Source organism: Mirounga leonina, unplaced genomic scaffold, assembly GCF_011800145.1.
Source record: "Mirounga leonina isolate KUSES-001 unplaced genomic scaffold, KU_Mleo_1.0 Mir_150, whole genome shotgun sequence".
Classification (NCBI taxonomy): domain Eukaryota; kingdom Metazoa; phylum Chordata; class Mammalia; order Carnivora; family Phocidae; genus Mirounga; species Mirounga leonina.
The window spans coordinates 32,105,738-32,123,437 of NW_023270374.1; the positions used below are offsets into that span (position 1 = coordinate 32,105,738).

General features: G+C 40.0%; 1 protein-coding gene across 5 annotated transcripts in view; it reads right to left on the reverse strand.

Annotated features, from left to right (window-relative positions):
- The window catches only part of CHD6 (chromodomain helicase DNA binding protein 6), a 195,950-nt gene that overhangs the window by 90,082 nt on the left and 88,168 nt on the right, over positions 1-17,700 (reverse strand). For all 5 annotated transcript variants that reach the window (XM_035006336.1, XM_035006335.1, XM_035006337.1 and 2 more), the window contains 6 exons: positions 11,302-11,364; positions 10,389-10,447; positions 9,643-9,760; positions 5,294-5,380; positions 4,966-5,100; positions 1,041-1,162 (listed from right to left, as the gene is read on the reverse strand). In XM_035006336.1, the coding sequence (XP_034862227.1) occupies positions 1,041-1,162; positions 4,966-5,100; positions 5,294-5,380; positions 9,643-9,760; positions 10,389-10,447; positions 11,302-11,364 (584 nt within the window). The remainder of the gene's footprint in view (positions 1-1,040; positions 1,163-4,965; positions 5,101-5,293; positions 5,381-9,642; positions 9,761-10,388; positions 10,448-11,301; positions 11,365-17,700) is intronic.

Consider the following 17,700-nt stretch of genomic DNA (forward strand, 5'->3'; position numbering starts at 1 on the left):
GCAAAAATAAAAAGATAAGTTACATGGTTTTCACTGTCCATTATTTGTGTCATCGAGGGTGAACTTTTAACCCACACAATTAATTTCTTATCAGAGTAAAAATGTTAGTCTGTCCTGGTGATCCAGAATCCCAGACTGCACAGAGCAGTCTCGCTCCTCGCTGCACTGGTGGGCACTGGAAAGCTTAGGGGAGCTTTCTGGCCCAAGCGGCTCTGTAAGTGGCACAGACTATGCCAGGACATAGGTCACCAGGGCCCCATCTTGTGCGTTCTCCACTACAGCCTGCTGTCTCTAGAATCCATACTAGGGGTATACTCTAGAATGTTAGAAAAATCTCAAATTTCACCTGTTTCATCTAGATTCTGGTGGCAACTGAAGCACGAAGAGTCCAAAACTGAGTGGTACAGCCCCAGCCTAGAATATCCAGGGCTCACAAATAAGTAGCAGAGTTGGGGCTACAATCCAGATGTTTCCTTTTAGAGCCAATTTTTGCTAAAGACTTAGAACGATCTTTTGGATTTTGTTTCATCTAGGTTGGGCCTAACCTTTTGGCTAGAATGGCAAAGAAAAAAGAAGCATAAAGTCAACAATGTCTAAAATCATTCCTTGTGGGGGCGCCTGGGTGGCTCAGTCATTAAGCGTCTGCCTTCGGCTTGGGTCATGATCCCAGGGTCCTGGGATCGAGCCCCACATCGGGCTCCCTGCTCGGCAGGAAGCCTGCTTCTCCCTCTCCTACTCCCCCTGCTTGTGCTCCCTCTCTCGCTGTCTCTCTCTGTGTCAAATAAATAAATTAAAAAAAAATTAAAAAAAAAAAAATTTTTCTTTTAAATCATTCCTTGTGGTTGGAGAATCACCTGACGTGGAGTCTTGGCATGCCTCATATACAAAGATTACTACCCTAAACCTATGGCTAGGTTCCACTCTCTCACCACCTTGCTAGCTACTGCTGTTCTAAGCAGGCTCGGGCGACAGTTTCACTCCAGTACAAACACATGGGGGGATAACTGTCCGTGAAGACAACCCTGGTTCCGGTTCCTCACCTGTTATACCAGTTAAAAAGAAGCCAGTTCATCCCCTCTAGCTGGTACTCCCGGAGCTGGTTACTGTTCTTATACTCTCGAGACTTCTCCAGTTTCTGCCAGGAGTCTGAAGCAGGCCTCTCCTGGTGGAGGAAGGCAGACAGAACAAAATACAGAGAATGGTGTTTGAGGAGCGTAACACAAATAGGGATACAGGATAAGAATGGGGAAGGTGGCAAATCTCAAAACACTGTCCTAAAGCTGGCTGGCTTCAAGCTGCAGTTACTATGATCTGAGTAAGGTGTACGTACACACACACACACACACACACACACACACCCCTCTGATATAAGGCAAGCCCCTATATTTTCTAGCTCTCACCAAACTAAACTAAGAACATCTCTATAAAATTTGCAAGTAATTAATGAAGAAGAGAAACAGACCCACCTACAATCTTGGTACTGTTTTACCCAGACTTCCATCTCCCTGCAAACCAATAGTAGTCAGGTGTTTTGGCTTCTACAGATAATTTTTGTTATTTCTTTGTGCATGTAGCATCAGCTCAGGAAAGTACAGTGGGTCAAATATTTTGCTGATTAGTTCCTAGAGTCAGTATAAGGCAAAAAGCCTGTAAAATCAAAACTGCAAATTTCTTCAATATCCCATAAACATATTTTCCCATATAAAATACTGATTTCCAAATATAATTGATCTTTTCTCTACTAATAGGAAACGCCATATTTATCACATACTAAATTTCAATATATCCATGGAGCTCTATTTAGATTCTTCATTCTGTTCCACTGGACTGTCTAGCACTGCAATAAAATCCGATTTTTAAATTATGATATCCTTTTATCAGATTAGGGAATTATTTTTCAAAAATGTCTCATCTACTCTACCTTATTCACTATTCTGTATAACTTCAGAATCAATTTGTCAAGTTCTCTTAAAATCCCATTGAGATTTCAATTAATCAGGGAAAGATTTAAATCTTTAGGTGTGGAAACTTCCCATCCAAAAATTCTATTTATTTAGGCTTTATATTATTTGGACACAGACTTGGTTATTCTGCTTATAGCAAATTGAGCCCCTAAATTAACAGTTTACAGTCTTAAAACATTCCTAGCGATAGCTACAGTTACAAATGAGAATTTTGAGACTGTAACGTTTCTGAACAGTTTTAGTCTTTGGTAATTCTACTTTGGAGTACTACAACATAGTTTATACTTGAAATACGTTATTAACTAAAACTAAACCACTTGCATGTGAAATTAACAACATATCCCCAATTACATCATTGATATTTGGAGGTAAGTGAAATCTGTCCATGATCTTTCAGAAAAATACACATCACAGCTTACCTACAAAATTACTACAGCTGCAATTAGGCTAAGCCCTTTAAAATAGGACTCTGTTGAAAATTATTACTAGTGTATTATTTTTTTTGTTTTGTTTTGACTGTTTATTTTATTTTTATTTTTATTTTTTTTATTCTTATGTTAATCTCCATACATTACATCATTAGTTTTAGATGTAGTGTTCCATGATTCATTGTTTGTGTACTAGTGTATTATTACTAATGTACAGATACAGGTGCTTTTAAAATAAGGGAGAAAATAATTTAGTATGTAAGAAAACAATGACTTTAAAGAAAAAGGCTTTAAGCAAAGATATTCCTATATAAACCCTCTTGCTCTGTTCCCTTAAAGAAATCACATTCTTCTTAACCTACAGGAACCAGTCAGCGTGGATCCCCCAAAGTCCACATACTCCTTTAATCGGGGATGCTCCCCTACTTTACTAGATCCTGTGGGGAGACTTTCTGGAATGTTCCTCTAATGACTTATATGGCTTACTCTCAGCACTGTTAAGTACCGGAGGATGGAATTTCACTGCAGATTTCTACTTTGCTGCCTTGGTAGCACTCCAAAAGCAGAGGCATCATGCTCCAATCCAGTCAATCCAGCCTTCCCTCCTTCCCCAGTGCTAAAGGGTTTAGTTGAACATCACCTACTGGCCAGAATTTCAGCCATCTGAGCACAAGACCTGAAATCAACTGGAAGTTTCTGGTTGACTCCTAAGTGGTATAGACTGCAGGAAACAACATACCCCAGGGCTCCACAGCCTTCAATGGCTACTTAGTTAACTTGAAGGAGGAGAAGTGATTCTCGGAGTCTCCATGGTGGCTCCGGCCTATTAAAAGACTGCTCCTGCTTTGCACAATCATCACGGACAATGTCACTTCTTGCTTTCTCTGTATTTGACCTATATGTAACTAATTTTTACCAAAAAGCTTTCAGGTATAGAATGTCCTATTCATCAACTTCAAAGCCCAGAGTAAGATCCCTTTAAAAAATTATTCAGGTAAACTTTCGTTTGGAGCTGGTCCTTTTCTTAACACATAAAAAGACAGCTTTAGTTATGTTGTGAGCTACCATTCCAATTCAGAATTTTTGAGATAAAATTTCAAAATATGCATTTTAAATGCGAGAACAAATAAATCAGAAACAAAGAGACAAGTGTGAAATAATACCATGGTTCACTGAGCAATGAAAACAGCAGCATCCCAATAGCAAAGAAGTAAAGGAAAAGGGAAATTGCCTGAAAACACTTGAGAATTCATATTCTTGCCAAATGCATGTAGTCAGTCTGAGGAATTAAGTGGGATTCAGGCTGAGTAAGAATCCTGATTACTCGGAGATACTAACTTACAATTAGCTTCAGAATGGAAATGCTCTCTACTCTGCCCCACACCAGTTTGTCCCTGCCTTGTGCCACACGTCCATGTGTGTCCACGCACACACATGCCTACCCTGTTAACCTGTGAGCTCCTAGGGGCTGGGTGTGCACCTTCTTTCTTATTGTATGTCACTCAAGAGTCAGCCAACAGCAGATGTTTAACAATGACTGATGAATTAACAACAGACAACAGTTGTAGGAGAGGGTTGAAAGAGAAATTTATTAACCAGTCATGCAGACAAAACACTATTAAAAACTATGTAGATTTCTAATCACAGTTCTGCACCTCAAGCTTCCTCCATATACTTCATATGCCAAAAAAAAAACAAAAAAAACCACCAACAACAAACCCACTGCTTTTGAGTAGACTCTGACAGAGATCTAAGTTCAATGTCAAGCTCTTGTCTCCTAAGTCCTGACCTTCCCGGGATATAAAAACAACAACAAATAAATAATAAGGAATTGGGTAAGAGTTTTTCATATAAATGTGGTGACTTTTTAAAAACAGAAACTTATTCCAGTCTATAGCCATATTCAACAACTCTGATTCTCTTCCCAAGTGAGTCACATCTTAATCAGGCTCTTCTAATTCTACATCCTTTTAATTATTGTCCCTCTATGTACAACTACTTGTCAAGTACCCTGGGACATTTATGCAGCTCGGGGGGAATAATCCAGAATCAGAAAAACAAACTGATTAAATAAATATATTTTGAAAACTTATGTTCTCTCTGTGAAGTCCAGGGATCTATAGGTAGAAGATAGTTCTTCCCCTTAAGAATATTCCAGTTGAGTAAAGGCAGAGGATAAAAACAAAGAAAAAAAGATCACTGATGGAGCAAGAGGTAGAAAGAAACAAGAAAGATACTAACCATTTACTGAGCTTCTTTCCCATGCCAGGCACTTCGTACACGTTCTATCTTACTGACTCCTGTATACAGCACCACATATGAAGAAATATAAGCTCCTATTCAAGGTTCTTAAATGTCACACACATCAAAATAGAGCCTAGACCTAATGTTGACCAGAATGCTAGCGAAGTCTGATTTGGGGAGAAAAACATACTGAACTGCAAGTTCAGTGGAGAGCGGCCAAAGGTAAGTCACCAACAAAGACCCTTCTGAGCACGGCCCCACAGACATCCAGGATTGCCACGGTCATAAAGTTAAAATGATACAACAGGTGCCTAACAGGGATACATTACCACATGCTTAATTTCAGGGAGAATCTGAAGAGACTCAAATTCTTTAACTTTTGCAGGATCTACGTCTTCCTCTAGCTCCCACGTGCTTTCTTCATAAGGCAGCGAGCACCACTTCACCAGGTAATGCGTCACTTCCTGGTGGGAAACAGGAGAGGAGTTTATGTTCTAATAGATTAAAGGAGTCAATCATACCCCGGCCAATCTCTGAAAAACCCACCCTATCACACATAAGTGCCATTAAAACAAAGGCCACATGTTAACAAAACAAGCAAAATATGTAGTAAGAAGGGAAGGCTCTTTAGGGGAGTCAAAATGACAAAACACCTACCTCTCCTGTTTCTGCATCTTTGGTGTGGGCCACCTCCAGGACTCGATCAACTTCTACATAGTCCGGGTTGAACAAGTCTTCATCAGGCTAGTGCAATCAAAGGAGAAGAGTTAGAAAGTTTCCCCCTCCCCTCAAAACCAACATATAGGGGTTCATCTGTAAGTGATCCCCTACTCTGGGCTTATCAGGAAACACAGAATGGAAGGGGTAGCTTGAGAATAAAAGTCACAGCACAGACATTTCTTCACTGTCCCCAAATCCTGCTCTCCATGACTGAATTTATAGGTTACACCACGGCCAGAGTAAGACTCTCCTAATGGTCATTATAGTACTGCACAAAACTCAGCACAAAGATTCCCTTTTTCTTGCTTTTTGTTCCAAAGATAACCCTTGGAAAATCAGAATTAGTTTCTTTTTCTTCTATATACCAACAATAGTAGCAAACATTGGAAGGAGGCATGAGGGGAGCTTCTGGGGGACTGACAATGTTCTATGTCCTGATCTAAGTGGTGGCTACACAGGTGTGTTTATTTTGTAAAAATTCACTGAGCTGCACCCTTAGGATTTGTTTACCTTCATGTACATTATGCTTCCCAAAAGTGTACTTACGAAATAATAAGCATCACTTGGAAATATTTAACCTGTGTCTGGAGTAATGCTAAGTGCTTAAATCTCAAAATTACTTTATGGACTAGATACAGTAATTACTTTACAGATGAGGAAACTGACTCAGAGAGGTTAAATAAGTAATGTGACCAAAGCCACAGAGAGTTGTGTGAACTGGAACGTTACCCAGGCCTTTCTTACCCAGAAGCCCTCCTCCCAGACGGCTAGAATGTACTTATTGCCCCTTTGGTTGGAAAGCACTTTAGGGACTATCCAGTTTCATCTTCAACACAGGAATGCTTTTTGTAACACCCCTGGCAACTCTCCCTCAGATTCCATTATTCCCTGTTTGGGAATTTACTGCCCTCTAAGACCTGATCCACTGTCAAGACAGCTTTACCTCTGTCTGCTCAGTGGTAGCATCATGATCTTTACCTTTATTATATTAAATTATAGCTTAGTTTCCTTCCTGTAACTGGGGCTCACTGGTATGACTGCTTCCTTCAGAGTAGCAGTAACTAAGTTCATTCTCCTTCTATGCTGGCTCTTCAACAAATTTCAACCGATCTGGGTGAAACTATTCAAGGTGTTCGACTGTTCTTGGGGCCCCAAGTTTCCAGATCCTTTCGTGATGCAGAGAACTAGCACTTATGAATAGTGGCCATGGGCCACCGTGATAAACACTTCTGTAAACCCTGTGTCATTTACTCCTCACAGGTGTTCTGTGAGGCTGATACTATTAGGAGCTCCGCTTTAGACAGAGGAGGATACTGTGTGTGTGTGTGTGTGTGTGTGTGGCGGGGCGGGGCAGGGGGGAGGGGTGGGGGGTGGGGGCAGGGGGGCAGGAGCAGAACCTGCAGCCTGGCAGCCTGCAACCTGCAAGCCTAGGCTCCTAGCACCATGCAGGCCAGTTTCCATGTTTGCTGACAAGCACTCAGCTGTGCTTCCTTTACCTAAGTTAGAGTCCTCCTGCAGCTGCACTCAGGTCCAAGTCCCCCCGAACCTGATACTCAAATGAACAGAACAAAGATTACTGTTACTTCTTAAACAGCTGCACACCGTCCTCCTGACCAATAGGAAACTTGTCATTTAACGGGCACTATCTTTTCTCCCTAGAACTGCTAGTCAGTCATTTTTCCCCACTCTGAAGTTATAAAGATTTAAAAACTACAAATGTGTGACATTACATACATTTAATTGCCATTCTATTTCATTCATCCTAGCCTGTCCAGTAAACCTGAACTTTGACTTTGTCATCTATTCTCCCAGCATCAGGTGTGGTTTCCAGGAGTCCAAGTGTAGTGAGAAGGCCTCTACCCCTGCAGAGGGAGGGAAGCCTCTGCCTCGCGAGCCTGTGTCTTTTCCACAGGTGCCCCTGGCTACCTCATCAAGCAGCCGGAAATAATGGATACGAAGAAGCTCTATCCAAAACTAAGTTATTATCGATCTCATAAGAACATTATTTATCTACGTCATTAATAAAAATGTTGAACAGGTCAAGACTGAAGACAGTATTATAGGAACTACTCCCCACTCTTCCTCCTCCTCAATCTCAGGATGTCCTCCAATCTTTTCAAAAGCCTTTCCTTCCCACAAGTTACACGCTCCTGGTACATTTTTTCTACACACTGCAACATAGCTTCAGCTCTCTATTCCCAGCCCAGTAAAAATCACTCCCTTGGGAATAAAGCAGAAAACAGACACATGGGGCTTTGTACGCTATATGAAGGGCTGTGGACTTTATTTCAAGAAAATGTGAGTCGCTGAAGGGTCTGGAGCAGGCGAACAGCATAAGGCAAACCCCATCCCTCACCAGGGGGCAGCTAAATAATTACTGAGTACTGACCCTGTTCCTGGTATCAGGGACAGAAATACAAGAAGACATGTCCCTGTCTGTCTCATAGGGCTTAAAATGGAAGAAAGAGACATGTAAACAAGTTCCTACACTGCAAATACTTGCTAAAATAGAGGTGCAAATAAAATGTTCCAGGAACAGAGAGAGAGTATCCAGTGTGGCCCCAAGACGGTCTTCCAATTCTATGTCTTCTCTTTCCCAGTTCTCTATGACAATAACAATGCCATGAGAAACGGTTTTCACATTCTTTAAAACAATCCTGGAGAGGGCTGGGGCTGACCGCTAAGACTAAAGATGAAGGACCCCAACCTGGGATGAGAAGAATGCTTACTGACATTATCCTAAAGTAATTTTCTGTCACTTGAGGAAAAGGCACACAACATGAAGAATGAGTTGGTTAAGTACTGCAGCAACGTACTATAGTTTGATGGCACCTGAGTGCGCTCTTGAGGACTAGTGCTTGCCAACTACGTTTTAAGAATAATTTTTATGACTTCTTTTCTTTAAAGTTATCTGTATAAAATTTTAAAACTACAGGCTATACAGAAAAGAAAAAGTAGAAGTCACCATGATCCCATTAACCGGAAAAAATGACATCAGCGTTTTCATGTATATTCAAGACATTTTCTGCACATTATTATGGTGCCTCTTTTCTCCTGCACTCCCCAAAATGGAACTGCCCCCGACACTGTAAGAGGCTGACATATAGCACTGTAGCTTCTTTCTACGTCATTAACAACTGTTCTCCAACATCACTTTTACTAGAGCACAGTGTTCTGTTCTATGGGATGTACACATAATTTAACAAATGTCTATCATCTAACAGTGTGTTTGTTTACAATTTTTCACCAATATTAATGACTGAGTATCATAGCTAATTCTGTACAAAGACTCAACAGTTTCCTTAAAATACATGGCAGAATTAGAACTGCCGGACAAAGGATGTGAACATTTTGAGACATTTCACGTCTGCTGCCATCTGTTCTTCTGACAGGTCGTACTAGGTTATGTTCCCACCTGCTAGATACAAGACTGTCTCTGCCCTATACTCTCACCAGCAATGAGTAATAATTATTTTTAAAACCTTCAAATATTTGGTAAATAAAAACCAGAAAATTCCTATTTTAGTTTGCATTTTTAAACTACTAGTGAAAGTGACTGCATTTTTATATGATTAATAAGCATTCCTTATCATTAAAATTATTTGTCATGTGCGTGTAGGTATATATGAATATAAACAGGAAGGTTCCTATACTGGATAAGAAGAATGTATGCCACATATATATGTATGTGTGTAAGTTATATATTTTTTACGAAATACGTATACATATGTAATGCACATATTTCCTAATTATTTACTTTTAAGATTTGTTTAGTAGTATTTTCTAATATATAGACACTATAGATTTGTTTAATGTCCAAATCCATCAATTCTTCCTCTCGCCATAGGTACCATACTTAGAAATACCCAAGCTTATATAAATTTCCTTATTTACTCCCTAATATTTTACTCTCTAATATATTTAATAATAGTTTTTATTTTTTACATTCGAAGTTTATGTCTTTTTGGATTTGTTTTTTTTGGGGGGGGAGGAGGGAATGAAAGAGTTTTGTGCACGTTTCTTTTGCCCTAGCTATTTATAGATATTCTGACCAGGATGCACATTCTTATGAGTTGTCAGTTTGTAAGGCTCAATCCTTTTAACTTGGTGGATTATTTTTTCTCTTTGGCTTAAATCTGGACTGGTTTTGCTGCAAATCAGTGCACATTTAGCAATGTGACTTGAGCAATGGATCTGCACAGGACTTTGATTTTAAGAAACTTAAACTCAGCATTTAATACTGTAAGAAAAGCAGCGGTCAAGTTAGTTGGTAAATATTGCTTCACCTCAGTAAAAATGTGCTTCATCTGGGCTTGTTTATTCCTAAATCGCTTGATCTTCTGTGCGATGCGAGGATCCTTTTCCAGCTCTTCCATTGTGGCCCATTTACAATGTAAGTAGGAACTATCCAAAGACACACAAACTGTGAGACAAGTGCAAACTACCAAATCATTGAGCTTTAAGTGTTTCAGTGAACAGGGTGACCATCTAACCCAGAGGTAGCGGTCTGTAGTGAAACTGCTAGAGACTGGGCTGAGGAGGGCCTTGTGCTAAGGGCACAAACAGACAACGAAACGGTGCTGCGATTCCAAATGACCGGTCCCCCTGCAGCTTCTACAGGACCTGCCTGAGAGCAGGGGGGAGGGCAGGCGTAGGCGGGTTATCATTCATACACATCAGGGCAAGTGGGCACATAGCACAGGAAGAAAGAAAACTTCAAGAGCTATAGGACTGTGCTTCTCCACCCTGAGTGCAAATGAGAATGGCACAGGGAGTTTTTAATAAAGCACCAATCCTTGGGATTGACTCCCAGGGTCTGAGTCAGCTGGTCCTGAGTGGAGCAAGGGCTTCCCTGGTGACTGTCTGTGCAGCCAAAAGTGAGCACCACTGTCTAAGGTGAACTTGAGTCAACTGAGATCTGTGGGTCAGGCTTCAGGGGCCATTCTTGGAAAATACAGAAGATGATGTGATGAGGGAAAGTGAATTTTATTCATATAAATCCAAATACAAATAATACAAGAAAAAGACGTACAAATTTCTATACTTAACGTAGAATAGCTCCAAGTCGAATGGGGGTTCTCCTGGGTGAACCTGTAACCAATAGCAAGCAGTTAACAGGCCAGACCCCTCAGAACACCCTTATGCAGCACAAGAAAACAGGTAAATCAACACCCCTGCTGGTTTTAGTACAGATTTCTTGAGGAGGTTTAGTACAGATTTCTTGAGGATGTTCCCAGTTCTTTTCCTGACAGCTACTGAGCAGCCTTCCCAAAGGATGAATCCACAGCTAGCTAGAAGGTAAAAAAGAAAATGATCCTCCTGGTGTCCTTCCAGGGTCCAGGCTAGGACAGCACTCAGCTGAGAAACGCAAACTGGCCCAGGGCTCTGAGAGCTGTCAGGACCAGAGCCTGCCGTGGAAGTGAAAACCTGGGTTTCTGGCATGCCCCCAAACCACCACCCTGAAATGTCAGTGCTGTTCACTCTCGAAGTAAGGAAGTTTGCTCTCATAAAAACTTGAAGGTAAAACTGTGTTCTCACCAGCACACATACCCTCACCCCAGGCATGCTCTCTAGAGAATCCCTACAATGGCCCTGACATGTCTAAAGAAACCCCCCCAGAGGTTTTCAATAGGACTCTTTCCATGTCTTCTTTTTGGCCCCCTGAGGACTTTCCATGGGCTACAGCAACTAAAGGACAAATACCTTTTGCTGGGATCACTATGGAGGAAAAAAATTATTTGGGGTTCTACTCTCAAGTATTTAAGAATTTTATGATCTAAAATCTTCCATGGGGGTAAAAGTAAGTACTGACTAGCCTGACAATGTTGTTGCCTAGCTCTCACTCTGGCCAGTCACGACCATTCCAGGTTCTCTAAGTCAAGTACCTCTTCACAGAGGGTATAACCTGTGCTAGTGATAGAAAAGCTGGTACATGAGCCACCGACCTCCTGGACGGTCTTAGACGCCAAGATCTTCTCAATGATGTTTGCATCATCTTCTGGAGGCTCCTGGAGACAGAAAAGTTAAAAAGACAGAAAATTACTGGCACCACAGAATCCAAGAGATAATTCTGTAAGAGTCACCCGTGAGCGCTGAGGCCTCCCTCCTATCAGTCCACAGAGTGATCAAAAGATTGCACACATTCTGGGCACAACCCTAACACCTTCCCCTTCCACTCTGCTTTTCAGACTCTTAATTTCAGATCTGTCTTTAGTATCACTAAAATTGGTCCTAGGACTTCCCTTTTCTGCCAAACCTGCCTACATGCTGTAGCATAAAATTTGCAGAAAGGTGTAACATACAGGAGTCTGGGGGCCTTGGAATCAGAGAGTCCTAATTCTAACACCTACCTGCTACTGACTTTGGATAAGTCAATTAACACCTCTTAGTTCCCGCATCTATTAAAATAGGAGTTAAAAATACTTACCTCACTGGGTTACTGGGAGGATAAAATGGTATGTGAAAATATTTTTGGAACAGTAAGCACTATGCAAATGCAAGGTATAATTATTCTCTACTAAATGATACCATCTTTCTCCTCTGTGGCTGGAAATGGTTGTTTCACTGATCATCCTTTGACTATAGATCCTAACTGAAAACAAATTCATTTCTTCCTTTCTATCCCAGATACACATCAACATTTCTAGGCTCCTGAGCTCCATGAAATCTCTTTCTACAGAGTATTTGATTAAACAATGACAAACTTAAAAAGGGTATGTTGAGTCAGAACATTCTTGTGTTTGACATTCTTTCTAGGACTTTATTTGAGCCATTCTATTTCAGAAGTATCCTATGCACTACATGACCTTGTCAGATCTAGTAGAACAGTATACGAGAAGAACACTCATCACGATAGCCCTAACTCCCAAAATAACTTGGGTTCCTGATCAGAACTTTCCAAAAGGATGACTTATGTTACATCTCACTGTCTTTGTCCTACCCAATCTAGGGCTCAGCTGTCCCAGAGCCGTATCATTACAGAAAACATATATTCTAAGATCCTAAATCAACTTTCCCCTAGAAAAGTAATAGAGGAAAGGAAAAAAAAAAAAAAAAGGTTAGGAGGACAGGTGGCAGAAAAGAAGTATAGAGATCAGCAGGCATTGACAGGTGCTCCCAAAGGTTACAAATATTTATTCATTCCCCTAGACACATGGCATTGTGCTAGGTGCCATGCCAAAGTTAATCCAAAGTGACAAGAGTCTCTTCCCACTGCTCAACAAGTAGACAAATGAACTGTGCCTACCATATAGTAGGAAGAAGGGATGGGAAGACAGACTAAGCTTTTGTTTTTCTGCTCAAGTTTTGTTCTGCCTGGTTTTGTTTGTTTTTTTTTTAAGAGAGAGAGTGCATACTGGGTATTTATCCCAAAGATACAAAAGTAGGGATCCGAAAGGGTACGTGCACCCCAATGTTTATAGCAGCAATGTCCACAATAGCCAAACTGTGGAAAGAGCCAAGATGTCCATCGACAGATGAATGGATAAAGGAGATGTGGTATATATATACAATGGAATATTATGCAGCCATCAAAAGGAATGAGATCTTGCCATTTGCAACGACGTGGATGGAACTGGAGGGTATTATGTTGAGTGAAATAAGTCAAACAGAGAAAGACATGTATCATATGACCTCACTGATATGAGGAATTCTTAATCTCAGGAAGCAAACTGAGGGTTGCTGGAGTGGGGGGTGGGGTGGGAGGGATGGGGTGACTGGGTGATAGACACTGGGGAGGGTATGGGCTCTGGTAAGCGCTGTGAATTGTGCAAGACTGTTAAATCTCAGATCTGTACCTCTGAAACAAATAATGCAATATATGTTAAGGAAAAAAAAAAAAGAAGAAGTAGGTAGCATGAGGGGAAGAATGAAGTGGGGGAAATCGGAGGGGTAGACGAACCATGAGAGACGATGGACTCTGAAAAACAAACTGAGGGTTCTAGAGGGGAGGGGGGTGGGAGGATGGGTTAGCCTGGTGGTGGGTATTGAGGAGGGCACATTCTGCATGGAGCACTGGGTGTTATGCACAAACAATGAATCATGGAACACTACATCTAAAACTAATGATGTAATGTATGAGGATTAACATAAGAATAAAAAAAAAAAGAGAGAGAGAGTGCATACACCTGTGCATGAGTAGGGGTGGGGGGATAGGAAGGACGTGGGAGTGGGCGTGGGGGGAGGGGCAGAGAGAGAGAATCCGAAGCAGGCTTCAGCTCAGCACAGAGCCCAACATGGGGCTCAATATCATGACCATGAGATCATGACCTGAGCCAAAATCAAGAGTTGGATGCTTAACCAACTGAGCCACCCAGGCGCCCCATTCTGCTTGATTCTTAAGCACAAGTAAGGAAAGGGGAAGAAGGCAGTTGACTGTTGCCTGTCTTCCCCCATTACAGTATAAACCTTCTGAGGGCAGGGATTCCTATTTGTTTTATCCACTGCTATAGCTAATACCTTGAAGAGGCCCAGCAGCAGTGGGTGACAAGAAATGCTTGTCACTCTGAATGCTAAATACAAGCAACAGGGAAAGAGAGGAGACACATGAGGGAATAAAGCATCAAACTCACTAGCGTCACAGACTGGAAATGGTTATTATTCTTAATCTACATCACTTAATCAAAAATTCTCCCCCTTCTCCAGACACGTGGATCTATCTAATACTGTCAGGATGGCTAACAGCAAAAGGCCAGAACTGGGTGTACTTTCTTAAGCCGGAAGATCACTACCCCAACCTTGCAGCCAACAGAGCTCTGACTGTGGCAAGTGGGCCGTGAGCAAAGAACAAGTGTTAGGTTAAGAGAAAGTAGATTAATGAACCAACTTCCTTCCTAACTTCCTATTTCATTTCCTTCCTAAATTTCTTTCATATTATTTATTGAGTGTCTTTTATGTTTCTTCACTGGTCTTACAGAAATAGATGAGCTGTAGTCTTCATCAGCAAGGAACTACCAGATATGCTAACATAACACTTTAAAAGTTATTAAGCTAAGGCATACTTACAGTATATAGAGATCTCAAGTGTACAATCGATGAATTTTTACATATACACATATACACTTGTATAAATACCATCCAGATCAAGTTACATAACATTTCTGACATTCTGGAAGACTCGTGCCCCCATCGGAAGTAACCACTATTCAGACTTCTACTGCCATTGATTGGTTTTGCCTATTACTAAACTTCATGTAAATGAAATTATATAGTATGTGGTTCATTCTTCTGTATTTATGCATAGTATTTTGTTGCATAAATATACTACCATTTATTTATCCATTCTACTGTTGAGGAATATTTGGTTTGTTTCCAACGTTCATATAAATTGTATGTCTTTTGGGGGACAAATGTACTCATTTATCTTGGTTATATACATAAAAGTGGAATTACTAGGTTATGAGGTAGGTTGTACATTTAGTTTTAATGAATATTGTCAAAATTTTTTCCAAAGTGATTGTAACAATTTTTACACCCATCAGCAATGTATGGGAGGAGTTCCAGCTGACTTGATATTGTCTTTAAAATTTTAGCCATTCTCATGAACATGTAGTATTATCTCTCTAATTCACATCTCCCTGATAACTAAGGATGCTGAGCATCTTTTCATATGCTTATTGGCAATGAAGGCAACCTCTCTGTGAAGGTCCTGCTCAAGTCATTTGCCTATTTTAAGAAGTGTCCTTTTTTTTTAATTTGCAAGAGTTCTTTACACACTTCTGAATAAAACTCCTGCCAGTTATATAGATTACAAGTATTATTTATCAATCTATGATCTGCCTTTTGATTCTGTAAATTTGTCTCTTGATGAACAGAAGTTCTACATAATCTACCTTACCAATCTTTTCTCTTACGTATTCTTGTGTCCTGTTTAAAGAATCTTTTGCTGCTACCAAGGTCATTCATTAAGCCACATAAAGTAATTTAAAATTTTCTTGTAGCCACATTAAGAAAGTAAAAACAAACAGATGAAATTAATTTTAATAAATATATTTTACTTAAGCCAATATACCTAAAAACTTATCATTTCACTATGAAATCAATGTAAAATTATTAACGAAATACTTTATATCCTTTTTACATACTAAGTCTTTAAAATCCAATGTGTACTTCACACTTAAAACACATCTGAATTCAGACTAGCCGTATTTCAAGTGCTTCATAGCCACATGTGGCTAGTAGGAGCCCTACTGAGCAGTGTTCCTGTTTTGTTCCATTGGTCTACTTGTTCTTCTGGCAACACTACCATGTCTTCATTACTGTAGCTTGATTATAAGTCTGCATTATAACTTAGTTTTTTTTAAAGACTGCCTTGGCTATTCTAGGTCTTTTGTGTTTCTAATTATTAACTTGTATCAAAAAACACCCTGCTTAGACTTTGATTGGGACTGAATTACCAACATCTTAACAATACTGAATACCTGAACGTTATGTATCGCTCCATTTATTTAGGTCTCCTTTCATTTCTTTCAGCAATGTTTTTCATATAGAGAGGGCCTGTGTATCTTTTGAGAGTTATTCTAGGATATCTAATATGTTTGATGATGTTACAAATGACATTTTACAGTTTTCCTTTCCTGATTTCATGTTGCTAGTTTATAGAAATAAAAGATGGTTTTGTATATTGCCTTTGTATCCAAAAATTTAGATAAATCCACATTTCTTAAGGCTAATGGTTTGCCAATTCTGTTGAATTTTCTATATACAGTCATGTCGTCTACAAATAATGAATCTTACTTCTTCCTTTCCAATCTTTAAACTTTTTATTTCTTCATTTTCCTTACTGCAGTAGCCAGGACCTGCAGTGCATTTCTGAATATAATGATAATAGTGCAATTTTTTTCTTATTCCCAAATTCAGGAGGAAAGTATTCAATATCATACCATTTAATACAATGTTAGTGCTCAGTTTTTATTTAGTGGTTTTTCAGTTTTTGGTTTTCTACAGTTTCAGATATGCCTGAGTATGGTTTTCACTTTTGTATTTTTCCTGCATGGAAGTTATACCTGATGTTGAATCTACTGGTTGATACCCCCCATCAGTTTGGGGGGGGCTGGGTCTTGGCCATTAATTTTATCTTCAAATACTCCTCTGCCCCCATCTCCCCTCCATGCCTAGGATCTAATCAGATATACATTACACCTTTTCATTGCACCCCAATTGTTTCTTATGCCTTGTTCTGTTCTTTGCATTCTCTTTTCTCTCTATGTCTCAGGTTAGACATTTTCTATTGACTGTCTTCAAAGTCACCAATCTTATCTTCTGCTGTACCTAATCTGCTTTTAAAGTCATCCACTGTGTTCTAAGTTTTTAAATTGGAATTTTCAATTCCAGACTGTTGATTTGATTCTCTTTACAGATACATTTCTCTGGAATTCGTCACTTTAAAACTTTGTTGCCCAACTTCTTTTATTTTCTTTCACATAGCAATCACAGTTATTCTAAAGTTCTTTTCTGCTAACTCCAATATCTGGATCATTTAGGGTCTGCTTGTATTATATATATTCTCTTGCTTTTTAGTCACATTTTTTCCTGCCTTTTCAAATGTCCAGTAATTTTTTACTTATGGTAGATCTTATGAATAAAGGAACCATAGCAGCTCCAAACAATATTTTCCACAACTGTTTCCTATTTTCTCTTAGACAAACTATGAGAGGGGGTGGTCCCTTAAGTCCAATCAGAGACTGAATTGGGTCAGGGCTGTGTTACTGTTAAAATTCAGTCCATCTCTTGTTTTACCCTGTTTCTTGAGCATCAATCTACTCGAGTCTGGCAGATCTTTTTACTCCTGTGCCCTGGAGTCTTCAATCCCAAGCAGGTTAAAATCTCTCTTAAGGGAGAGTCCGTTTTTCTATAGTAGGCCCATCCCTTTAGTGAGATTTTCCCTCTAAGTACAGTCTCACGGTACACAGATTGAAATCTGCCTTCTGGACGAGCCACTAACTTCTTGGGCTACCCCAGAATTCAACAAGTCTCCTGGGGAAAGCCCGTTGCTTCGGGGATTCCTCTAGTTTCCAATCATCTCACCAGCTCTGTATACTCCATCACCAACAGGGTCAGATGGTTTCTCTTCTACCCAGAATAGTCTGTTTGCACCAAACCTGATCCTCAACCCATGCCCAGAATTGAGGAATGCTTCCAGAGAAGAAACAGTCTATAATTGTCGGCTCATCTAGGAATAGTTCTCTGCTGTCTGGAATTTTAGTTCATCTAATTCTTGTTGCTTCCACAGATATCAGATGTCTTTAAAAATATATTCTTTGCAATTTATAGTTTTTCTTTTCCTTGTAGTGAGTGTTACCCTGCTATGACCTACTGTATCTTCCCTGGAAGTAGGAATCCTCCCG